General features: G+C 39.0%; 2 protein-coding genes across 3 annotated transcripts in view; one reads left to right on the top strand and one right to left on the bottom strand.

The window, feature by feature from the left end:
* The window catches only part of LOC115774539 (protein jagged-2-like), a 29,603-nt gene extending 19,271 nt beyond the window's left edge, over positions 1 to 10,332 (bottom strand). Inside the window, exons 1-9 of one of the 2 annotated variants that reach the window (XM_030721882.1) lie at positions 9,875 to 10,332; positions 7,663 to 7,962; positions 6,140 to 6,194; positions 5,330 to 5,587; positions 4,037 to 4,097; positions 3,090 to 3,220; positions 1,811 to 1,882; positions 1,121 to 1,181; positions 51 to 181 (exon numbers count right to left, since the gene is read on the bottom strand). In XM_030721882.1, coding sequence (XP_030577742.1) covers positions 51 to 181; positions 1,121 to 1,181; positions 1,811 to 1,882; positions 3,090 to 3,220; positions 4,037 to 4,097; positions 5,330 to 5,587; positions 6,140 to 6,194; positions 7,663 to 7,962; positions 9,875 to 9,943 — 1,138 coding nt within the window. In that variant the 5' untranslated portion in view covers positions 9,944 to 10,332. The remainder of the gene's footprint in view (positions 1 to 50; positions 182 to 1,120; positions 1,182 to 1,810; positions 1,883 to 3,089; positions 3,221 to 4,036; positions 4,098 to 5,329; positions 5,588 to 6,139; positions 6,195 to 7,662; positions 7,963 to 9,874) is intronic. The other variant, XM_030721881.1, reaches the window with a different exon arrangement.
* A 7,513-nt stretch (positions 10,333 to 17,845) lies between these two features.
* LOC115774242 (sterile alpha motif domain-containing protein 12-like) lies at positions 17,846 to 25,102 on the top strand. The gene is made up of 4 exons (XM_030721410.1): positions 17,846 to 17,901; positions 23,420 to 23,551; positions 23,808 to 23,948; positions 24,255 to 25,102. The coding sequence occupies exons 2-4, from the start codon at positions 23,431 to 23,433 to the stop codon at positions 24,275 to 24,277; spliced, it is 285 nt and encodes a 94-aa protein (XP_030577270.1). The 5' UTR covers positions 17,846 to 17,901; positions 23,420 to 23,430; the 3' UTR covers positions 24,278 to 25,102.
* Positions 25,103 to 25,440: the final 338 nt, after the last annotated feature.

Genomic DNA, 25,440 nt, shown 5'->3' with positions numbered 1-25,440 from the left:
GTGAGGTGGCTGAGAAGTGATGAAATTTAAGAAATCTTTATTTTTCATACCTTTATCACAAAGCAGGCCAGTCCAGTTCCTCTCACAGATGCACTGCCAGGGCATGCTGCAGGTTCCATGGACACATCCAGGATGAGTTACACACTCATCACAAAATTCACCCTGCCAGCCATAGCTGCACCTGACGAACACAAAAAGGTGACCATGAATAATTTCCCTTCATCTGCTCCTTGAAATCTCTGTTTTTGTGCTGATGCACTGTGTGTGTGTTTACTTCTCCTCACTCACATGACAATTATCCAAAATACTGAAAAGTGATACCAGCGTCCCTGTGTGGGATAAATATAAACCCTCTTTAATGTTTTCTTTTGAAGAAGCTTTTACATGACTGGCCAGAACCTGACAGCAGAACAGCATCCCAAACAGATTTGCATGACCTTAAAAATAATAATAATAATAATGAGAAGTGCTTATCTGTTTTTAATGCCTAACTAACTATGAATCTGCCACAATTGGCCAAGGGTTTTCAAAACTGATATGGTTTTAGGCTTGATCATAAATCATTAAAACAACCCAGATTTTGTAACAGAAGAACATTTCCTCAAAATTTAGTGGAGGGTGACATTCCAGGGCATACAGGAATACTTCCAGTGTGTCATGGTGCTTGGCTCTTCAACTGTGGCTTCTGAGCTTCTGTTAGTTCATTATTCTTTTTCCGTTTCATGAAGTGAATTATGTTCAAGTTTTGTTCTTTGTTTCGTTCCTCTTAAAGATTTTTTATTACCTTTGCAGTGACCTGTTTGCATCATGTTTATTATCTGAAGTCCTTCATTTTAGGTTAACCTCTGCATTTCTTGGTGAGCCAGTATTTAGTTTCCTGGTTGTTCAGCTGTTGTCCCCTCGCATTCACAAGTCTTGTTTATCTCATGTTTGTATAGGTTCTTTATGGCTGATTTTCAGGTCCTGTTATTTAAGGGATGGCGAGCACATCTGACAATTCCCAGCAGCGCGCCCACACACACACACACACACACACACACACACACACACACACACACACACACACACACACACACGCGCGCGCGCCTATAAAATAAACAGATATTTCTATCAATCTTACTTGCATTCTCCTGGGACAGAGCACGTGCCATGTAGCAGGTTGCAACCTTGCTTGCAGGCCACTAAGAGAGAAAAGGAGAAACAGGTAACATGTAACAAGCAGAGATTTTGTGAAAGAAATGTCAAAACATTTCCTTCAAACAGAAGGAAAAGGGGCAACAACAAAGAAAGGAAGGAGAAGGTGAAGGAGATGCTTCTTCTAAACCAGTGCAGCAATAAGGGCCCCCCAGCTCTCTCCAGCACCATCCACAAGCATGACCTCGACACTGCTTCATTTTAGGATAAAGACCTGACTTAAGATAATTAATTTATTAAGTAATACTTTTACTGCAATAGTGATTAAAAACAGTGCCCCGATCTGATAGTCAAATGTGTGCAGTGCATCACAACGGAGGCTCAATGTGTCCATTTTTATAAGAGTTTTGCATTTTACTGTATATTTTGATTTTTTTCAAATAGATTTGTATTTGATAGCCATCTGATAATGTCTCAGGAGTAAGGTGCTCTCATAGGGCTCATTTTCTGTGGAAGAAAAGTCACAAGACCTGTGAAACACCCCTATAGATTGATTAGACGCTGCCAGCACCAGTCCTTTCCCTGTGTTAACTTAGCTGTTCATAACCAGCTTTGCATGATTGCTTATCCTGATGGCCAAAGTTAGGGTGAGTGAATCCAGATAATGGAAAGATACCTGGATGTGAACTTGCTTCGTAGTGAAGGGTCCTGGGTGGTGTGGTTGGTAAGTGTTCTTCCGGGTGAAAGGCTGTTCAAAAATAGTCGTTAATATCAAACTGACTGTATTGTCAACATTTTTTTTTCATTGATTAGAAGAACCAAACTGTTGAACCCGAGTTTTGCATTTCTACTCATGATACCTGTCCTAAATAAGGCAAGATTTGTCCTACTTTTCATCATTCTTTTATTGTGCTTTTATTTTTCCAATTATTATCTATCTATCTATCTATCTATCTATCTATCTATCTATCTATCTATCTATCTATCTATCTATCTATCTATCTATCTATCTATCTATCTATCTATCTATCTATCTATCTATCTATCTATCTATCTATCTATCTATCTATCTATCTATCTATCTATCTATCTATCTATTCATGCATGTTTTGCTTTCTTAATTTTCATGCAGCAGTACTCCTGATAAGGTTCTGGTTGGTCTTTGTGTGTGCTGTCTAAAACAAAGCAAAACAAAAACCAAAAAATTAAAATACATGTTTCATTCACTGGTCCTGCATCCCACGGGATCTGGTTTTTAAAAACAGCCTTTTCATTTTTCATTATTTTGATTCTTACAAAAAAAAACTTACATAAACTTAGAAAGTACTGGTTCATACAACAATATTTTATGATAATATATACAGTCATGTAAAAGTACACACAGGACTCTATGCAGTCTTGTGAAAAAACTACACCTGTACTGCTTCCATGTTAAGATAAGTAGTAGCCATTGGCTGCTAATAAAATGCATCTGATTAAATAACAATATTAACACAAAAATTATACTTCAAGTTATTTGTGCTAAAGGTGGTTTTACAAGGGATTGCACCATGCAATGTATTTAGTTTTTCACAGAACTGCAGAGAGTTCAGTGAAAACCTTTTTCACAGAATTAAAGATTTCATGTTCGGATATTGTTAAGATTACATTTCGATTTTAACGAAGACCAAATAAGACTAAAATTTGTCAAAGAGGGCCTAAATTCTTTTTTTCTGTAAATCAATATTTTTTTCCCTTTTCACATCTTTTTTGTTTGGCTGTTTTGATTAGCATGCATTAGAGATGCTTACGTTTGTATGTAAACTGGAGGGAAAGTCACTACTGAAGTCAACACATTTTGTTTTAGTGGATATAAACTTAACTTGCTGATTCTTTTTCTTTTTTTACTACAAGGCAGGGCCCGTAGTGAGGTGGCTGAGAAGTGATGAAATTTAAGAAATCTTTATTTTTCATACCTTTATCACAAAGCAGGCCAGTCCAGTTCCTCTCACAGATGCACTGCCAGGGCATGCTGCAGGTTCCATGGACACATCCAGGATAAGTTACACACTCATCACAAAATTCACCCTGCCAGCCATAGCTGCACCTGCCGAACACAAAAACGTGACCATGAATAATTTCCCTTCATCTGCTCCTTGAAATCTCTGTTTTTGTGCTGATGCACTGTGTGTGTGTTTTTTTTAAAAAAAAAAGATAAATACCAACATCATGATCCTTGAGTTTTTTTCCTTGTGTTTTCCTATGTAAAACGTCTGGGTTGTAGAAACTCTATCATTTAAACCTCACAGAAAGCATCATTAGTGACTATTTGAGTTCTGAGAATTGGTTATCTGTTTTTAATGCCCCCCCGCGTGCACACACAAAAAACAATTTGTCACAGAACCTACCAGAGAACTGACACATATCGTACATCCAACATGTCCCAGAGCGCTCTATCCTTCCTCTAACGGGTTTGCAGGATTTGCAAAAGTGCAAACAAAACATACTCCATGTGCTTTATCATTTTCATTAGCATGTACAGCTATGGCATTTCTGTATCTAGCAAAAATATGTAGATACAAAAAACAGTTTTTAATTTCTTTAATTTAGTGCACTTTTTAGCTACTCTCTGTAGTTACTATGGATTTCTTTCATACATATTAAAATTAGGGTTCTGAAGATTCTATTGATGTGTAGTAAGTTGAAATTTTCCACAAGATGGTACTACAGCATGCATAGATGTGAAGATATGGTCTGGTGGACTTGTTCTATTATAGGTCATAAAGGGTTAAAGAGTACATATAAAATGCATGTCCAGTATGACAGTGATAAAATACAATAATTTTCCGAAAAATAGCACCACAAAGACAAGTATCCTGTATTTGAGTCACATAAAATAAACAGATATTTCTAACAATCTTACTTGCATTCTCCTGGCACAGTGCACATGCCATGTAACAGGTTGCAACCTTGCTTGCACATCGCTAAGAGAGAAAAAGAGAAACAAGTAAAATGGAACAAGCAGAGATATTGTGAAAAAAAAAAATACTGTAAAACATTTCCTCCCATCCCACAGTCATGGTCCAGGAAAAGGGGCAACAACAGAGAAAGGAAGGAGAAGGTGAAGGAGATGCTTCTTCAAAACAAGCGCAACAAAACATGAAAATTCATGGAACCCTGAACAGGACTGGGGGTGAGGACAGCCCAACTTTATAGCCTGCATACAACACCACCCTCTTTTTAAAACAAGCCAGGCCTCCCTCCCCTCCTCTTTTCACCCTTCATCTTCTAAGATCAGTTGGATGATTTATTGAACCCCCCCCCCCCCCAGCTCTCTCCAACACCATCCACAAGCTTTTTAAAATAAAGACCCAACTTAACATAATTCATTTATTTGTGTATACTGCAATTAATACTTTTACTGTAATAGTGATTAAATATAAACAGTGACCTAATCTGATAGTCAAATACGTGCAGCGCATCAGATCAGAGGTTCAATTTAAGCCTTTGAAAAAATATTCTAAACTCAATGGAAATAATCTAAAAAAATTAATTAAAACATGAACATAACAGAGTTAGAATGTAGAGCCATTATTCAATTAGTGATATATCTATAACGTGTTTTATATATCCATCCATCCATTTTCTTCCGCTTATCCAGGGCCGGGTCGCGGGGGCAGCAGCCGAAGCAGAGAAGCACAGACTTCCCTCTCCCCAGCCACCTCCACCAGCTCATCCGGAGGGACCCCAAGGCATTCCCAGGCCAGCCGAGAGATATAATCTCTCCAGCATGTCCTGGGTCTACCCCGGGGCCTCCTCCCGGTAGGACATGCCCGGAACACCTCACCCAGGAGGCATGCTAATCAGATGCCCGAGCCACCTCAACTGGCTCCTCTCGATGTGGAGGAGCAGCGGCTCTACTCTGAGCCCCTCCCGAATGGCCGCACTCCTCACCCTATCTCTAAGGGAGAGGCCAGCCACTCTTCGGAGGAAGCTCATTTCTGCCGCTTGTATTTGCAATATTATTGTTTCGGTCACTACCCAAAGCTCGTGACCATAGGTGAGGGTAGTGACGTAGATCGACCAGTAAATTGACAGCTTCGCTTTTACGCTCAGCTCCCTCTTTACCACGACAGATCAGTGCAGCGTCCGCTTCACTGCAGAAGCAGCTGTCCTACAATGCAGTTTTTCAGATTTCACAGTATTCGGAGCTCACCTGTTGTGCAGCCCCGGCCCATCCAGCCATCCAGGCACACATGATTCCCTGAAGGTCCACAGCGGTAGTGGCCAAAGTTGTCATCACGAGGAGAACACCATATGTTGCATGTGCTTCTGTAGTAGTTTTTGTCACACCTCACCCGGATACGATAAATGATGCGAGCCACAGGCCCATCATGCAAGATCATTTGCCAGGGGTCACCAGGGTTAATAAAGCCAGTGTGGATGCTGCGCTCAATCAGCTGCTCCTCTTCAGCTGAAAGAAAAGAGGATGAAGACAAGTCATGTGAAGCTGCAAATATCTGGTATGCTTAGACCGCAGAATCATGTTTGAAATGTGAAACACTGAAGGCTGCAGAAGAATGAACCACCGTGAGACGCACTCAGTTAGTGCAATCTAAATTCAGACTCACTTCCTTCTCACTGCACACACAAACACCTCGTTGCATCTAAATTATACAAAGACTCAGGGAACTATAGATACTGGATCAGATATATAGTTAGTCCCAACTTTAGGCCCAGTCTATTCAATTCAGTAATCTGCTGTTTTGTGTTTCATACACCAAATACAAGATGCAATGGATTAGTTGCTAGAGGGTGAGCTAACACAATGGAAGAAGCCAACAGCAATGAGTCAGCAGTTTGGAAGTTATTTCACAGATTTCCTTTGTGTATTTGCAGTAGTTTAAGACTTTCGCACAAACTGCCATCAAGCGAGTTGACACGAGTTAACAGCTCAGACGTTTTGGTGTTCGTCATACTGTACTGAGCAAATCTTACTGAGGATTCATGTGAAGTTTAAACTTACTGTTGCGTGTGTCGTTATCCCAGTCCCAGGCTTCTACAATCAATGTGTAGATCAGCTGGAGGAAAAGGAAACAAACTAGTCACATGACATTTAGGACTAAATATTTCAGCTCTGCCACGTGCGCCTAAACAAGATTTCCCAGTGTTGTCCACTGGCTGACTAACAGCAGTTTTCAGTCTCACTGACCATATTTGGGATGAACAGCTGCGTAAATATGCCTAATTTTTGCAGCTACTTTTTCTTCAACAACGCAATCATCCTCTTTCCTAATTAAAAAAAATAATCATCAGGGTTCTCAACTTCTAACAATCCAGACACGGATGTTGGACGAGAAGGCCTGGCTCGCAGTCTCTGCTTTAATTCTTCCCAAAGGTGTTCTATCGGGTTTGAGGTCAGGACTCTGAGCAGGCCAGTCAAGTTCTTCCACACCAAACTCACTCATCCGTGTCTTTATGGACCTGCTTTGTGCACTGGTGCACATTCACGGTACCTTACTGATCTCCAGATGGAGAAAATATTCTTTACCATCAACAGATAAGCTCCATTTTTTTTCCAAAAAAGTTTGTTTCAATGAATGAATTGCAAGCAAGACCAAGATTCAGAATCAATTATATATTAAGATATTCATGTACACTTCTTAATTATGAAATTAATTGAATAAGACACTGAAATCACTATTGCCATCATGGCAGATTAATTGCTGATGTTAATCAGACGGTAAATGTTGGGATGACTGTAAATAATTAGTGTTGACAAGCTATTTAAAAACATCATCTTGTGCTGTAGATGAAACAATCAAGAAAACAACTGGCAGTCAACTAAAATTGCAGTCCTGTGTTTGTGTGTGTGTGTGTGTGTGTGTGTGTGCGCCCGCACATACAACAGAAAATGCCCCACATGTCATGGTCCTGGGCCGGTGGCCCAGCGTTTTGAGTTTCTTTTGTGTAGCTTTCTTTTGTTGTACTTTTTCTGGTTGTTTTCTTAGTGTTTCTTTTAGTTTTTCTGTTTGTTGTTTGAGTGTGCGGGTTGGTTTCCTTTGTTTCGTTTTGTAAGGTTGCCTTGTTAAGTTTCTGTGTTTAGGTTAGTATCTGTTATGTTAGTCAGTTCCTGTTTTATTTTGACAGTCTTGTGTTCCTTGTGCTTTGTGTTTAGTTTTGCTTCCCCTTTGTCATTAGTCTCATTTGGTTCACCTGTCATCCCCTGTTGTTTCCACTTGCCCTAATTCCCCTGTGTGTATTTAAACCCTTAGTCTGCCTTTGTTAGTTGTTGCGCTGTCGTCATTGTTTCCCCCCCAGTGTTCCCCTTAAGCTGTGTGTTTTGTTTTTCGTGTTCTCCCAGGCTTCCGGTTTGTTTTGTGCCTTGGTTGAGATTTCGAGTTTTTGTATTTTGTATTTTTGGGAATAAACCAGTTTTAGTTTACGTCTGTGTCAGTCCTGCATTTGGGTCCTCTCCCGCCGCACACAGCCCCTCATCGTGACACCACATTTTAAACTCCAGCTTAACTGGAGTAAGAAATCCCTCACCGGCCAAGCAAACTGGAAGGGGATCACAGTATTGTCGATTTCACTCGAGTTCTTAAAAGAAAACATATTTCCACCGAGAACTTGTGTAGATCCAGCTCCGAACGTGCAGGAGCCGCTGGTGGTGACCTCCATCTGATATTCCTTCAAGCACACTTTGAAGTAAGTGTCGCACTCGTCTCGAGTGCAGCGCAGGTCCTGGGAGCCGCGAAAACCATCGCAGCACTCGCCGTTCGCCAACTCGCCTTTTACGTTCTCCACTGAGATCAGCTGCACCTCGAAATAACCGGTTGACTGGGACACCTAGAAACATTTTTTAAAAAGAGAAAATTAGATATAAGCCCCTGTAAATGGACTACAGCGTTATTTATGCTTCTTAATTGGGTGCATAAAAGAGGATAGAAGCGGCCAAATAGTCTTGCTGTTAATTTAAACCAATATTAAGGCTTTGCAGATTGGGTGGATGTGCCAACAATTATCTTTGCGTGATGCATGAAGCACCTGTGCTGGAATTTTGGACAGTGATGTCATTCCGTACCCTGATGACACATGCCATGCTCTACAACTGACAGCTACGCAGAGGCGTCCTTGGGCCAGTGGGGGATTACAAGGACTGACAAACTTATACCTGTGGCTATACATGTGGAGCATTTGCAGTGACACTAGGGGAGACCTGACCTCACACTGACTCCACTGACTGCTGCTGAAAGTGGCATTCGTGATTCTGTTTAAGCAAACCTAATGACAACAATGAAAATGAAGAGGAGTCAGCTGGGAGTGAAAAAAGAAAGAAAACCAAAAGAGGAAGAGGAGGAAAACAACAAGACAGTGGTGAACCGAGCAGATAATAAGATAATATAAATAACTATGCTGATAGTCTAGCCTTTAATGTAGAGACACTTTAATAAGTTAGTTGCACTAGTGTCACATCATTTTTACCTCGGCCCAGGACCTTATGTTTTTAGTAGGGTGTGTATGTGTGTGTGTGTGTGTGTGTGTGTGTGTGTGTCTGTCTGTGAACTGATAGCTTTAAGGTTTTGAATGAATTCTTTAAAAACTTTGCAGGGCTGTAGACTGGGGTCATGTTAACATGTACGTGTGCATTGTCAACATATAGAAACATATAGAAAGTGCCTTATGAAGATTTAAAACATCATGTCACATTTGACCTCTAACCTCTCCTTCAAGGTCAATAGATTGCGCTGAAGATCAAAATGATTAAAATACTACGTAAAGCTGTTTCTCACTCCCATTGTTTGCACTGACATAATACAGTGTATGGAAATTCTAAATATTACAATACATTTGACCTCTGACCCCACTTTTACATTTCACTTCTGGCTTTCTTTCAAGTTGACTCCAATATGTGTTTTATCTTTAAAGTATTGTTAAGAGACAGAGAATGAGCTGCCTAGTTAGTTAGAAATGTACTGTAGTATAATATTATGTAATAAGCTCAAGTTATTCATGTCGTTATTTACAAATCAATATTATCCATGACCTTCTCCCACATGTTTGTAAAATCAACATACACATCTGTCATGCTACTCTTATGTGATTTTACTGCACTACAATATTCTTAAAGTACATTTAAAAAGAGCAAAGAATGCAAAGTTCAAATACAATACTGCCCAGAGAGCGAGCGTCCATGGCAGAGCTTTGTTTTTGTTTACTCTGATGATTAACATTAGTTGCAACATGAACACAGAACACGGTTGAACGGTGTTTCTCCCAGCTCTGTTTCAATTTTTTATTTTTATTTATCAACTGTTAATGTTGACCGACGTATTGGTCAGGCTCTGAAAAAACATTTTGTAATTTTTTTAGTTGTTGTCAGATTACTTAAACATAATGGTGATGAATTCTGGTTTTGATGGCTCCCTACAAATTTTTGTCAAGAGCTCCAACAGACTCATACGGAAGCTTGTTTGTGCTGCTGAAAACAAAAAACAAAAACAGGCATCCATAACTTAAAATTTTGAGTTAATAAGTCGAAATTTTGGGAAAATAACTTCCTGATTGGCGGAGCTGACTCGAAAGTTTGAATTTTTTTTCAGTGGTGGAAACAAGCTTTCGAGTCTAGAATTGTCACCGTGGCTAAATTATTCAGTTGTTGACTAATGTCATGCAGATATGCAATGCTGGAGAGCTAGTACATCTGCACATGCCCACCAGCTTCTGATGGCAATTTTAAGCATTTATTCTTCTAACTTACCTTTGTCCATAACATCAACAGCATGCATGCTATTGGGAAGAAATTCCTAATCGTGGTGAGATTCCACATGCCTCTGACAAATTAGAGTAACACTGGGTTGCAAAACAGTTTAAAAAAAAAAAAAAGACAGCCGTGGACCTGGCGACTGGTTCCTTCTCTTCAGACTTGCAAGAATTAAATATTCACGTGTTTTGTCTCCACCATGTTTGCCAAGATTTCACAGAGGCATTACATGTGCGATTGCAAGTCCATGTACAACACTGACCCTCTGTCAAATTTCTCCACGCAGTAACTGAGATATCTGCTCTGAATGGTAGCTGGTGCAAATCATTTACAAACTGTCCTGTGAGCCGTCTCTGAGCAGTACAAATTAGGGGTCAGGCAATAATATAATAACGCCCCCTCCATCCTTCTCTGCATTCTCCTCCCAAAAACTTGACTCGTGTTGGAAACTATAATGCTGTTACGTTGTAATGCAGACTGCATTACAGTGTGCAAAAGCAGGAGTCAACTTTGATTAAATGCAGAATGAAGAAACAGAAAAACACGCATTGCAACACCATCAGTTATGGATTGGCCTCCCAAGAGCCCATGTGTACATGTGCTGAAAATACTCAGTTAGTCTCAACAACCATTATCAGTTATTTATTGAAATAATAACACACAGTGTTGAGCGTACTTAATATTTGCTCGAGTGTAACTTATGTTGCAGTACCGTAACCTTTGATATTGACTGAGTTGTGTAACTCAGTGTTCGACCCTGGGGAATGTGACATGTCCACTGACAACCACAATATTTATTTGTTATGTAGCGCTGCTTTGACTGGAATACTTCATGCTCTGTCACAAGTACATGTGATTGCCTTAAGTTGTATAATAGTCTCAGGTTGTCAGTGTTTTCTGGCAGACCAAGATTTAATACTCTAAAGAATTCATTCTCCCCTGCAGAAGCCATGTTTGCAAACCGTCCCACAGTACTCAAATAAACAAATGTGTTTTAGGTACAGTTTCTCTGTTTATATCAGCTGAAAGAACATCTCACCCACATTTAAACTTTGAAGATAGGAACAAGGAAACTGTTGTTTGCACAGCACCAAATCTAGATGAGCAATTCAGCTTTTCCAGCACATTTGTGGTCAGAAAACAAATCACAACATGCTCGTGAGTGCAGCTTTGAAAATAAACAATCTTTGCAGCTGCAGAGTTGTTGGCTGTTCAGGCTGCTGAGCTGTAATGCACTAACTGTATAATGACAATAAAGGCATAATATTCTATTCTATTCTATTAGAAATTCATGCAGATCTTCACCATGACCTACAATAAGTTCCAGCTGATTACCTTTTTTGTTTTTATATGTGGCTGGTATGCATGCAGAAAAATAGAATAAATAAACACATGCATATGTTATAGTTCTGTACCATTGTAATTATAAATCGACAGTTCAGAACATATTGAATAAACTCAATCCAGGATGCTCATATGATATTTTAAAAAATCATTAAAAAATATCCCTGGCTGTGAAGTTCTGTCACAACGTACTGCAGGATTCCACAGAAATAAAGGGACAAATCAAGTAGATGTGAAAGAAAAACATTGAAAAATTCCTAAAAATCAGCACTGGAAGTTGACATGAAATTCCCAGCTGATTATGAATCTAGCTGATCTCCTCTGTATGTGCGCAGAGTCTCATCACAATTTACTCTAGGATTCCACAGCAATTGGTGGTGTAATACATTCATATTCACCAAAGTTAATACAGTATGAAAATACATTGAAAAATTCCAAAAAAAAAAAAAAAATCAGCACTGGAAGCTGACATGAAATTTTCAGTAGATTATTAATCTGGGTGACCTCCTCTGTATGTGTGCAGAGTCTCATCACAATTTACTGTAGGATTCCACAGAAAATAAGGGCCAAATCATCGCTGCGACTGGTGACTATAAAGTACTTAATTAAACAAAAGTAAACAAAAAATGTAAAGAAAGCAAGAAATAAAAGAGAGATTAAAGGCCAGGCATCTCAGCAAGTGTTTGAGGGTTGACTCGAACTCGATTCTGCAGCCAGGGGTACTGCACGTCTTTGGACTGTGGGGGGACGAGACATGGGGAGAACATGCAAACTCCACACAGAGGGGCCCAGGCCAAGGTGGAATTGTACCTAGGACCTTTGTGATGGCATTCTAGCTGTGTGGTGCTAACCACCACACCACCGTGCTGCCCTGTAAAAAATTGTATTCTTCTTAATTCAAGAATTCAAAAGCACATTAGACAGCAATCTTATGGGACCTGCACATAGCCAGTGATGTTTCAAATTAGGATGAAATGAAGAACTATCTACACAAAGAGTGAACACACATTAAACACTACACAGGAATAACTTTTTGATAAAACATGTAAACAATTTCTCTTTTTCTTCCTCTCTGCTAATTTTACCATGACAGTTATCAATCATCTATTATAAAACTCCATGGCACATTCCAGGGAGCGTCATTCAAACAGGAAGTTGTATTTTGTTACATGATTGCTACATAGAAAAAAAGTCTTCAGATGGGGACAGTGGGTTTATTTTACAGCATAACACAACAAAGTCAACATGGCTTAACAATTTATAAAACAGTGTTGAGCAGAATGAAGTATAAAGTGCCACAAAGCCAAAATTTAATGTCTCCATATGTGAATGCAGGGTCTTAGGAGGATTGAGGCAACTGTTGTTGCGATCTGGTGCCATCTGAGTAAAACTGAACTGAGCTGACTTGAACCCTGCAACACGCTGGCGACCTGTCCAGGGTATACTCTGCCTCTCGTTTTTTGACATCTGGGATAGGCTCCAACTCCCCCACGACCCTGAAAAAGATAAGAGGAAGAAAACGGATGGATGGATGGATGGATGGATGAACTGAATTGAAAACCATCATTTCCTGCCATAAAAAGTAAAAGAGCTGTATACTTTGTCACTTTGTCATCCCTCCAACCTTATAGCATGAACAATCACATGCTAAGTGGTGGAAGAGACCACTTAGCATGGTGCTACATTTGGGACTGGTAACAGATAATAGTAATTAAATGATCTGCTAACATTTGAAACTAATCTGCATATTATATTTGCCATAAAATACAAGTATTGCATACACAGATTCTTGTTAAGGGTAACTACAGTTTGAGTGTGTGTGTACATCACATTCTTTCTATTCTGATTCTAGATACATGTTGTTTGGAGGCGTCAAAGGACATGACCTCTGCACAAGTGATGGAAACATTTTTGTGTGTGACAGGTGTAGGATACACACAAGAAGATCACAAAACCTTATTTGTTGTCTGAGTCACCCGCATATTAATAAAGCCGCTGTTACTGTGCCACGTGTTTAAACGCACAGTTTTTCTTTTTCTGCAGGTTATGAGTCTGGGGTATTTATTAAAGTCGGTACTGAATATTGTAACATTCATAAATTATTTCAACACACAAAAAGACGAGGGCTCTGATTGGTTGTTTTCTTTCTTATTGTGTTCTTATTCTACCAGTCATGTTCAGCTGTGCTGTCAGAAGACTTTGTAGCTTTATTTAATGTTTAGTAAGAGTCGGACAACAGGTTTTATATTTGGGACCTCAGTTACCTCATCGACAGCGGGGTGTTTACTTTGTGCATATAAAGAAATTAAATTATGAACGTATTATGAAGTAACAGAGTTTTCTTTTTAAATGACCAATTTATCCAAAATTCAATTCAATTCAATTCAATTTTATTTATATAGCGCCAAATCACAACAAACAGTCACCTCAAAATGCTTTGTATTGTGGGTAAAGACCCTACAATAATACAGAGAAAACACAACAGTCAAAATGACCCCCTATGAGCAGCACTTTGCAACAGTGGGAAGGAAAAACTCCCTTTTAACAGGAAGAAACCTCCAGCAGAACCAGGCTCAGGGAGGGGCAGTCATCTGCCGGTACCGGTTGGGCTGAGGGGAGAGAGACAGGACAGAAGACGTGCTGTGGAAGAGAGCCAGAGATTAATAACAATTAATGATTAAATGCAGAGTGGAGTATAAACAAAGTAAATAAGGTGAATGAAAGCAGCCTAGGCCTATAGTAGCACTACTAAGGGGTGGTTCAGGGTCAACTGATCCAGCCCTAACTATAAGCTTGGTCATAAAGGAAAGTTTTAAGCCTAATCTTAAAAATAGAGAGGGTGTCTGTCTCCCGAATCCAAACTGGGAGCTGGTTCCACAGAAAAGTGGCCTGAAAGCTGAAGGCTCTGCCTCCCATTCTACTCTTAAGTATCCTAGGAACCACAAGTAAGCCAGCAGTCTGAGAGCGAAGTGTTCTATTGGAGTGATACGGTACTATGAGGTCTTTGAGATAAGATGGGGCCTGATTATTCAAGACCTTGTATGTGAGGAGAAGGATTTTAAATTCTATTCTAGATTTAACAGGGAGCCAATGAAGAGAAGCCAATATGGGAGAAATATGCTCTCTCTTTCTAGTCCCTGTCAGTACTCTAGCTGCAGCATTTTGGATCAGCTGAAGGCTTTTCAGGAAGCTTTTAGAACAGCCTGATAATAATGAATTACAATAATCCAGCCTAGAAGTAATAAATGCATGAATTAGCTTTTCAGCATCACTCTGAGAAAGGATGTTTCTAATTTTAGAAATATTGCGCAAATGCAAAAAAGCGGTCCTGCATATTTGTTTAATATGTGCATTGAAGGACAAATCCTGGTCAAAAATGACTCCAAGATTTCTCACAGTGTTACTGGAGGCCAAAGTAATGCCATCCAGAGTAAGTATCTGGTTAGACACCATGTTTCTAAGATTTGTGGGGCAGAGTACAAGAATTTCAGTTTTATCTGAATTTAGAAGCAGGAAATTAGAGGTCATCCAGGCCTTAATGTCTTTAAGACATTCCTGCAGTTTAACTAATTGATGTGTGTCATCTGGCTTCATTGATAGGTAAAGCTGAGTATCATCTGCATAACAATGAAAATTGAAAAATCGCAATGCTTTCTAATAATACTGCCTAATATATAATGCCTGTATAATGTAAATAGAATTGGTCCTAGCACAGAACCCTGTGGAACTCCATAATTAACATCAGTGTGTGAAGAAGACTCCCCATTTACATGAACAAATTGGAGTCTATTAGATAAATATGATTCAAACCACTGCAGTGCAGTACCTTTAATACCTATAGTATGCTCTAATCTCTGTAATAAAATGTTATGGTCAACAGTGTCAAAAGCTGCACTGAGGTCCAACAGGACAAGAACAGAGATGAGTCCACTGTCAGAGGCTGTAAGAAGATCATTTGTAACCTTCACTAATGCTGTTTCTGTACTGTGATGAATTCTGAAACCTGACTGAAACTCTTCAAATAAACCGTTCCTCTGCAGATGATCAGTTAGCTGTTTTACAACTACTCTTTCAAGAATCTTTGAGAGAAAAGGAAGGTTGGAGATTGGCCTATAATTAGATAAGATAGCTGGGTCAAGTGATGGCTTTTTAAGTAGTGGTTTAATAACAGCCACCTTGAAGGTCTGTGGTACATAGCCAGCTAATAAAGGCAGATTGAGGAAACAAAGTAGGTGCGGGTAAGGTGGGTTGTGCTTGTATAACTCAGACAGTCATGAAATTTGGGGATGGGAATTCAGAGGTTTTTATTTAGGAATAAGAGTTTTTCAACTGTTTTTGGACTCGGGGGATTTCTTTTTTTGCTGACAACTTCTCCAGCTTTTGAAATATCATGTTTGAGGTGCACATGTTATAACCAGTTATTATGATATCAGGTTCTATTTACAAATAAAGATGGATGAATGTGTGTGTTGTGTTATTGAGCAGAGTGCTGAGAAAACATGGCATTAACTGGGTGTGCTTGAGTAATTACCGCTTTTGCAGCAAAGGTTGTCTTTAATTCATAACTCAGCACTAACTGTTGGCCATATCAATGCTAAAACTGTGCGAATATGAACCCGGCTGACTGTTTTGTAAAGCCAGATTCCAGGAACACCTTTAGATCTATTCAGTCTTATTCATATAGCACCAGTTAGCAGTATATACACATTACATGACATCCCTTTTCAGAAGAATGAGAGGCGGAAGAGATGCAGATTTACTTAAAAATATGTTAAATATTTCATCAGATAATAGTAAGACTGTACGACATGAAACGAGAGAAGCAGCATGAGTGCTCCTGTCTCACACTGTCAGCTGCGTCCTGCGTTCTTCTTTCAGTCCCCCAGCTCTCAAAGTATCATTGAATCTACAAAAAAAAAGCAATCTGTAAAACTGTGTAAAGTAGTGCAACATGCATGTCAATGGTGTGGAGACAGGCAGCTGCAGAGCAAACTCTGAAATTTGGACTACCGTAATAAACTCACAACAACGTCTGTGACCACCACAAAACTCCAGCTGGGACCGAAGCTGCCAGGTGATGACTCCCACCTGCTGTACACGTGCGCCCTCTGTTGGATGCAGGCAATAAAACACTGAGCTTGTGTCCTCTGAAAGTTTAAAATAATAGCCTCATTTATACTAATTTTCACAGTTTGTTGTTGGTGGTTGACGTTTTCGATTAGTTCCAGTGCTAAATTAGAAAGGTATAGTATGAAATACCAAAATATGTAACCACAGACAACATAAAAATTATTTTTCTGTTTATATATATTTATTCATAAATTAAGATTAATTTTGTGTTAATCACTGTGGGGCAATTTGGAACTCACAGTTACATGTCTGTGGATTATTTCAGCTTCACGCCTATGGCTATGTAATATTAAATATATATGGGTGGATGGATTACTGAAGCGAACGGTGTTAACAGTTCAAACTGACATGAAAAGGTGAGACTGAGCATATGGACCTACAGCCATCAGGCTTTTCAGTTCTCATATGTACAATCAATCAATCAATCAATCAATCAATCAATCAATCAATCAATCAATCAATCAATCAATCAATCAATCAACCAATCAATCAATCAATCAATCAATCAATCAATCAATCAATCAATCAATCAATCAATCAATCAATCAATCAAAATACTTTATTATCCCCAAGGGGCAATTTGTTTTGAAGCCAATAGCAGCCAATAGCAAGAATAAATAAATCTATAAAACAATACAACACATGCAACCAGGGACACAATCATCTAAAAGAATTCAAAAAGTTAATAGTATTGGGAATAAAAGAGAATTTAAATCTGTTTGTTCTGCACTGTGGCAGAGAGTACCTCCTTCCTGAAGGCAATAGCTGATACTTTGAGGACAGGGGGTGAGTGCTATCACCCCAAATCCTTTCTGCCTTTTGGGTGGCTCGAACCCTGTACAGGAGGGCAAGATCAGTAAGACTTACACTTGCCACCTTGCTACACAGTTTCGCAATGTTCTCTAACCTTCTTTTGTTCTTGAGGCTCAGAGAACCAAACCAACAGAATAAAGAAAAAGTTAAAACAGACTCAATAACACAAGAATTAAAAATGTTCATAAAAATGTTATCCACATTAAAACCCCTCAGTTTCCGATACAAATACATACACTGATGAGCCTTTGCACAAATGGCATCTGTATTTGCATCAAATGACAGTTTGGACAAATGGCAGAGGAGCTATGTCAGACATATGAATTTCCCTCTGGGATCAATAAAGATATTCTTATTATTCTTATGTTATTTTATATACAATACATAAGACCAATATTTTTAACAGAGCCAATGTGTTCCTACACATTGTCAGTGCACTAGAAATACGTTACTATTATTGCTACTATTGCTATAAGATTTTGTACTCTATAGGCTACACATCAGTGTTTTCTTGTTAATTTGCAGACACCAGTGTACATGCAAACAATACACACTTTACTGGTGTACTTCATTAATGCAATCCAGTATGCACTGTACACATTACAAATATTTCTTCAGCACCTGAAGGCATCACGGAGCAGCGGTGATGGGCGGAGCATCAACTCTACCGCTTCCATTGGCTGAACAAGTACAAATAGAGTCGCCATTAGAAGGTTACCAGACGGAGCAGGCAGGAGGTAAATGTTAATTCATTACTGAACAAAACACCCACACAAAGTTTGCGTAGATATCTGAGTGTTTTGATAGCACGCCTACCGTCTGTTTGTGGATGTTTGACGTTGTTGATAGACAGTTGTTTATCGATAGGTTGACCCCAAATCCTATTCAAACTGGTCATATGTTAAGTATCCCTTATTTTCTGGCACGCATACACAGTTGGTGTGACGCAGCAAGGTGCACTGCTTCAATTCGGCACTAGCCTGTCAACAACAACAACAAAAAAGGCTTTACACAACTGTGCAGTAGTAAAGGTTCAGGCAAGTTGATGCATTAATAACGTCTGCAGTACTATGAAAAACTCACAATGCAGTTTTAGTTCATGTTTTACCATTTGCTGAAAGAAAACACAATAAAGCGCCAACTGTTTGAATTCTGAACACAAGTCGGCATCGCGGGTGCATTGCACCCTTTAAAACGGAGCAAAGCTGCGGATTAAAGAGCGGAATTTAAGGTTATGGAAACGTTGGACCACTTATTCATTTCTGAAACAATTTTAAAGCTTTGATCAGATGATGTACTTCTGCAAGACACCACAAGGTGGCAGGATTATCTTTACAGTGCATGGAGAATGCTGCACTCTGCAGCTTGTGCATGTGTCTTGTTTGACCATTGGAGTTTTCTTTGGTTTGTATTTGGTCATTATATCATAAGTATGGAGGCTCTCTCTCCAAGATACGTAGTCGAAAAACTGAGAGACATAATGTATGTATGAAGATGCCTATGCGCAGTTGTTTCCTTGTTGAATGTAAACTGGTTCTGGCAGTTTTAAAATTGTAGTTTCCTCACAAAAAAAGATTTATTTTAATGGTCTGTGTGTTTAGATAACATTTATCACACTCAATACTGAAACTCAGGTATGATATGAAATCCTGTTATATATCAATTTCTAGCTCCCAAAGAATAACTGGAAATGTGTAAAGGCCATGCTTTCCCCTCACTTGCAATTCAAGATGTCCTGTGTCCCCTGTTGGGTTGGCAAGCTATCAACACTCAAGTCAGAGTTAAGCAGGGAGGAAATTAAACACCCACCCATTGCAGTGAGTCAAAGCTGTGGAATTAGTTAGGGAATTGGTTTCTTTAACGGATGCATTGAGTGAGTCTGGGCCGCTAAATTTCTAGAGGATGTGTTGAGTTTTTAAATGTAATGTGATGCGCACCTCTCTCGCCGTAAGAGCCCAGAACACACTTAAAAATGATACCTGTACTGAAACAGTGCAACATGAAACAATGTGCTGCATTATTCTCCCCACAGGTCGAGAGGCAGGGTACACCCTGGACAGGTCGCCAGCCTGTTGCAGGGCTGCACCCCTTTTTCCTAAAAAAATATAAAAAAAATTTCAGATGGTCAAAGGAAAGCCCACTCTGACTGTGAAGTTGCTCAGCAATGGGAATTCTGACAGTATGACACATCAGAGGCCTTCAGTGAAACTGAGGAGGTTAATACAGGGAAATTATTCATTTTTTTTTTGTGGGGCACAAACTATAATTAACCACCAGTGCATATGACCTACCAACAGCCCTGTTCTTGAGTAAACTGTGTGTTGGGAGAAGTTGGGTAATGCTAATATGGGGCATTGCAAGCTAAAGAGGCACTTGAAAATCAAATATCCCTTCTGAGAGAATTTTGGCCTACTTTTAAAAAGGCACTGTCTCTGAATCACAGGCAGCAGGACCATATGTTGGAATGTGTGAAAGTGTTTCATAAGACGACAGATTCGAGGCATATGCTATAAAAGCTGTTAAAAGTGTCTCACCTGTACAGATGTGAATACAGGTGTGCCTTGAAATTTTGGCTTGCCCTTTGGTGTCCCTTGAGCACAGAAAGTGAACATATATGTGAAAAAGTACTGTGCAAAAGTCTTGACTTACCGCTCAATTTTTAATTTTTTTTTTTTAATACTTTGCTTTCAGGGAGCCAGACATTCTTTTAATTTTTTAAGTGCTGTTGTGCGGTAGTACTCCAGGCTTTCTGAAGGTCTTTCAAAGTGTTCTTTGGACATCGGCTGCTTTTTCACTCATTTTCAGTCCAGTCCTTGTTCCTCACTGTTTTCAGATGAATGTTTTCTGCTTGTTAATCCACTTAAGACTGACCTATGAATCATTCAGGCAATTAACTCAAGGGATGAACCGGTGTCATGGCAACACAACACATCTGACAGTTGTCCCAAACACACTGCCAGTGCAGTAAAAGAATATCTGGATAGAAAAACACACAGTGCAACAAAATCAGTCATGGATTGGCCTCCCCAGAGACTGGATCTCAACATTATTGAAGCAGTGTGGGATCATCCTGACAGAAAAAGGAACAAAGGGCAGCCAGCATCCAAAGAAGAGCTTTGAATATCCTTCAAGAAGCCTGACGAACTATTCCTGAAGACTGCTTAAAGAAATTAGAAGGAAGCCGCCTCAGAGAGTTCAGGCTGTGTAGAAGAATAAAGGTGGTCATACCAAGTATTGACTTCCAGTCTTGTTAGAATTTTTCAAATCCTGTTTTTGACTTTCATATTGTATTTCTGTGTTGCCATGTAAAAATCGCTGCACCTATTTTATAAAGAATTGAGTATTGGCTCAAGACATTTGCACAGTACTGTGTATGCCATAAAAATCTTTGTTGGTGGCAGTGTAAACTTGCTTTATATCACACTTTAAAAAAGAGATTTCTTCACACTGTCCACACCGTTTAACACCACTAAACTAAAGCGCTGTAAAAAGCTGGGAGCAGGATAATGAAAAACATCCGGTCAGCTGGGGAAAAAAAGAAGTCTTGCATACAATCAGTAATTTACAAAAATCTAATTTTCCACCTTGCTTGTCACTGCATATTGCTTTTGTTTACACGTCCTGGTTTAGCTGTAACTTGGCAGTGTGAAACTAAATGAAATGGTTCAGAGCAAATAAGACAAGCTGTATATACAGTCATTTTATGCCACTATAAAAATCTAACCGCTGGGGCCCATTTCAGGAGCTGTGTGGCTTAAGAACTGCTGTCTTCAGGCATAAAACCTACATTATTAGCCTCAGTAAGATTTCTTTACTCTCAGCTCACTCTGACGCTGAAGGGAACTTTCCTGTCTTTTTTACCCCAGTCACTCTCTGTATGTCAATTACTCCACTGGGATCTCGTTACAGCCTCAGCCAATCACGCACCCCCCTTAATTAACTCAGGAAATTACATTCCTATATTTACAACCTAATAACTAGACTGGCCTGCTGAAAAGGTCACATCAACTGTTTAGCAGTTTTTGCCCTATTACATTGCAGCCCATGAGGATATGGCTAGGAGAAAAGCCAGATGAACAGAAGGCAGCTTTTTGAAAAAGTGCAGAACTTTTTTGACCTCTGAGTGTCAGACTTGGTTGATTTCACCTTGCAGTACAAGAGTTCGTCGGCCATTCAAAGCTATTTGTCATCATGTTCAGGGGGTTGTTGACTTAATCACAGGAGAATGGGCTTATACGGAGCAAGTAGGGGACATCACACGTGGAGAAAATTTAATCCAGACCATCAGATATCAAGAGAAAATAACACTGCCTCACATTTGAAGGTCTGCCGCAGACAAAATGTCCTCAGCTAAGTGCCTGGAGCGAAACTTCATTGAGCTGTTGTTGAGGGTTGTCTGATGGCGGCTGACTTGCTGAGCTCATCTTCTGGTTTTAAAGGAGACGTGTTAAATCCATTTTCATTTTTTGAGAATAATTGTGTCGCCAGTGTGTCTAGGGACCGACACTTAAGAAAATCCCCTCAGTTTTTCTTGTTCTCGATCAAAGCGTGTGAATGTTTGCAGCCTGTAGCCAGCAAACAAATCCAAGTGCATGAGCCATCACCGCATTACAATCTTAAGGCAAAGCTATGTTTTTAAGATCTAACTTGTTACAGTCGGTTTTGGGATAGTATTGTGGGATATAAGACTATTAACTCTGGGAAAGGTGTGTGCCTTGTTCTGAAGTGGGTCTGTTGCTGTGGGTCTGGGAACAATGTGTGTATTCCCTGACTGGTTGGTGAGTGGTTCCTGCAGGCCGCTGGCTGTTGCTGGGTGGGAGTGATCACAAAAGGGGTGCTGCACCAAAATCCTCCTTGTGATTGCTTTGGTTGCTAGCAGATTACTACAGTTTCCTGCAGTTTGCATGGAAGGTCTGCAAACATTTGCTCACTGCTAGCCAAGTAAAACTTAGAATGGCAATGGAGAAGGTTTGGCTTCTAAATAAAACTTGTGCCAAAGTGGCAATGTGTTTCAAAATGCACAACTTTTGCTTTGAAGGCGAACGGTCTCTGTTTCCACTTTCCACAGATTCACGGGACCTTTGAAGTCTGAGGCAATGTTTGAACGTGAATACATAAAACTGTTGAAGATAAAAGTCTGAAAAATTCACTCTTACCTTAAAAATGAATCCAGATCTGTAATTTGGGACAGATGCATTAAAACAAATCTCTGAGTATTGGCTTGTTTAGAAAAAAATTCAAGCAGTCCTGTGAAGACCCATTTTTGAGCACATACTAATTTAAAAAAAAAAACAAACAAAAAACACACAACTCAAGAAAATGCTTTATTCATTCAACTTTCATCCTGGATTCAGCAAATATGACAAGTTGTTCCACAAAAACAAAGATATCAGTAGATGGTCTAATCTGAACAAAACAAAATTCTGGAGTTTCCAGATGGTAGTCTGAGAAAATAACTCTTAAATACACACATATTTTAAATAAATATGTTAAATATAGGCAAATGTTTGAATTTAAGCCCATCTGTGTTTGAGGAGAAATATTATAAAAACGTGATGATTTGACATGAAATGACCCACTATTTAACATTGGTACTCTTGTTTATCAATGTTTCTTTAATATATGATGAAGATAATCGAAAGAAAAATTGTGTGTTATTTCTGCTTGGGTTGTGGTTTTTGGTCTTTTGTTTTGTACTGCTTATTATTACACAATTATATTAATTTAACAGGTCAGGAAGCTTTAGTGTTCAGATAATCAGACGTGTTGGAAACAAGTTAACACATTGCATGAACTACTTTTTTTTATTTATGGATTAGAATTACAGCCTCAAACCACCTCATCAGGAGGTAAAATCAGAGATGTCAGGAGTAATCCCTCAATGCACAGGTGAACATAAACGATAAGTACAGCAGGTCAAAGCTGAAAAGAAAAAAAAAAAAACAATCTGTAGACTTTTAAAAAGTTTAAAAATGCAACAGAAATGATGGTCAAACCTACAGATATAAAATCCAAGTTGTAACATTATGGATGTTTCCTGACAAAAGGGTGAAGATGAGTGGCAGAGAGGGATGTAACGTCAAACATGCAGTAACGTCAAACTTTCTTTAATGTGAAGCCTGATTTTTAACTGCATTTACTACAGTGAAATTTTTGTGTTGTCTTTGCTAAATAAGCAGCTAATACGTAAGCATTCAATTTTTATTGTCTTATGGCTTCATTTTTTTTATTGTATTTTTTAAATTATTTTTATTGGTCAGAGAGTGATGGGTCTGTCAAAGGGGGCGTCGTCATGGTCGGTGGCAGAAGTGCTGGAGTGGATGCAGGCACAGTACCCCACTCAGATGGCCCTACTCCATAAAGCTGTAATCAAACATGACATAACAGGTACAACAAATGCATGAAATTCTTGTTTTACTGGTAGAAATGTTAATGAGAAGTTGCTTATGCCAAGTCAGCATTAACTTTAGATAGATTTTTTTGAATGTCTTTATTTATTTATATATATATATATATATATATATATATATATAAATATATATATATATATATATATATATATATATATATATATATATATATATATATATATATATATAATGAATCAATGGGCCCCTGGGAATAATCCTATTTAAATCTGCAGGGCGTGTCTTGCTGAGACTAAAGGACCATCAACTGGCGCTTCTTGGGGTGGAGGATGAGGAGCAGCAGCAAGAAATCTTGCAGGACCTCCTCCTCCTCCGCGTTCAGGAAGAAATCAATGAGCTTACTGACATCTGCTCTGGTGAGACTGCCAAATGACTTCATCTTCAGGTCGTGGCTGAGATGATGTCTAATAAAAAAGTCATAAAGTTGCTGTTTGTATAAGTCTGTACTGGGGAAAAAGAAAAGAGGTTTTTATTAGTAAAGGCATATTATTTACAGGAATGCACCAATTATTATGCATGGAAAAGAATGGCAGGTTTAATTTTAATTAAACTCAGTCATAATATAAAATTATTAGCCTATTACCACTTTAATTCTGGCTGTTTAATTCTTGAATCTAGCTCCTAACTTTATGTTTTATGTGCTTTTTTTGACTACTCTCCAGACTTTCTCCAAGAAGCACAGTGAAAATCTTCAGAAAGAAAAAGAAGAAACAGAAACCAGGCTGACTTTTTTTTTTTTTAATTTCCCAACCATCCATTCATCCACGTGAAGGAGACAGAAAGGTGGAATTGATGGAAATAACAAGAGAAGGTGAATAGAAAGAAGGATCGATGAGGAATGAAGAGAGAAGGAAACCCATTTCCGATGTGAAATCTGACCTGTGCAGATGGATGAGATTAGTTTTTGTCTGAGTGTCTTTTTCTGATCCCTACTGTCCATTAATCTTTGTCCTTTTTTTTCTGTCTCTTCAGGTGACAGCTGCAGAGACAGAAACTATTGCATTATAAAATATTTTGAACAAAACTTTTTATGGACTGAATATGCAAGAAAAGCCCCAGTATGTGTACGGGTTTAGGATACAGCTCAATCGGCAGAGTGCTTAAATCCAGACTCTATTCGGTCGTTTCTCTTAAAATTCAGTGCCACCATTAATGGTTCCCAGAGGATACGTTCTACTGAGTTTGTTGGTTCATATTTGTGTTTTTGAGTGCAGCGTCTCAAACACTGTTTCAGTGGATTTATGAGAAATTTGTTACTTTATGACTTCTTCAGGACAAACACAGTGGATTCTGCAAACATTTTAGCTGTTGTAATGCTGTAATAGGTGGCTTGTTTTCAAAATAGCAGCAGATTGTATTTTAATAACAGATACTGCTTGCCCCCTGGACTGCCAGGGTAGAAAGGGTTAATCATTTCATGTGTCCGATCAGAACAGCTCAGTCAAAGCAGTAAAACTTTGTCATGCTGTTTGCTTTCCTCTCTCACTGAAATAAATTTTTACAAACCAGATGTTGGTGTGAATCTCCTGTTTTCATTTCAGATGCCTGTTTTTGAGCAAGGAGCCAAAAAAAAGGCACAATTTTTTTTCTGAAGCAAACTGTCAGTTTGTCTGGATTTGGATCTGATGTGTGCGATAATGTGATTTAAATGAATTCTGTTTAAACTGACTGACACTTACTGGCCTAATTGAAGTGTGGATTGTAGGTGTTGGTACTACAGCGCATGCAAATTGCCCATTTGCTGACCATCTCTGTGGTTTGGTGAGCTGCATTAAAAATAATGCTTTTTCAACATAATCCTGCCTGCTGGGTTTAATCATCTCTCTTTTTGGTAAAGACTGCTGTAGT

The sequence above is a fragment of the Archocentrus centrarchus genome, chromosome 24, assembly GCF_007364275.1.
Source record: "Archocentrus centrarchus isolate MPI-CPG fArcCen1 chromosome 24, fArcCen1, whole genome shotgun sequence".
NCBI classification, from domain to species: domain Eukaryota; kingdom Metazoa; phylum Chordata; class Actinopteri; order Cichliformes; family Cichlidae; genus Archocentrus; species Archocentrus centrarchus.
Note: the sequence above shows the minus strand (reverse complement) of the source record. Positions and strands in the feature narration are given on the sequence as shown.

Coding starts and splice junctions, on each gene's coding strand:
- LOC115774242 (XM_030721410.1), top strand. CDS start 23,431: ATGGGTCTGTCAAAGGGGGCGTCGTCATGGTCGGTGGCAGAAGTGCTG. Junction 23,552..23,807: donor AATCAAACATGACATAACAG/GTACAACAAATG, acceptor TTAAATCTGCAG/GGCGTGTCTTGCTGAGACTA. Junction 23,949..24,254: donor GCTTACTGACATCTGCTCTG/GTGAGACTGCCA, acceptor ACTACTCTCCAG/ACTTTCTCCAAGAAGCACAG.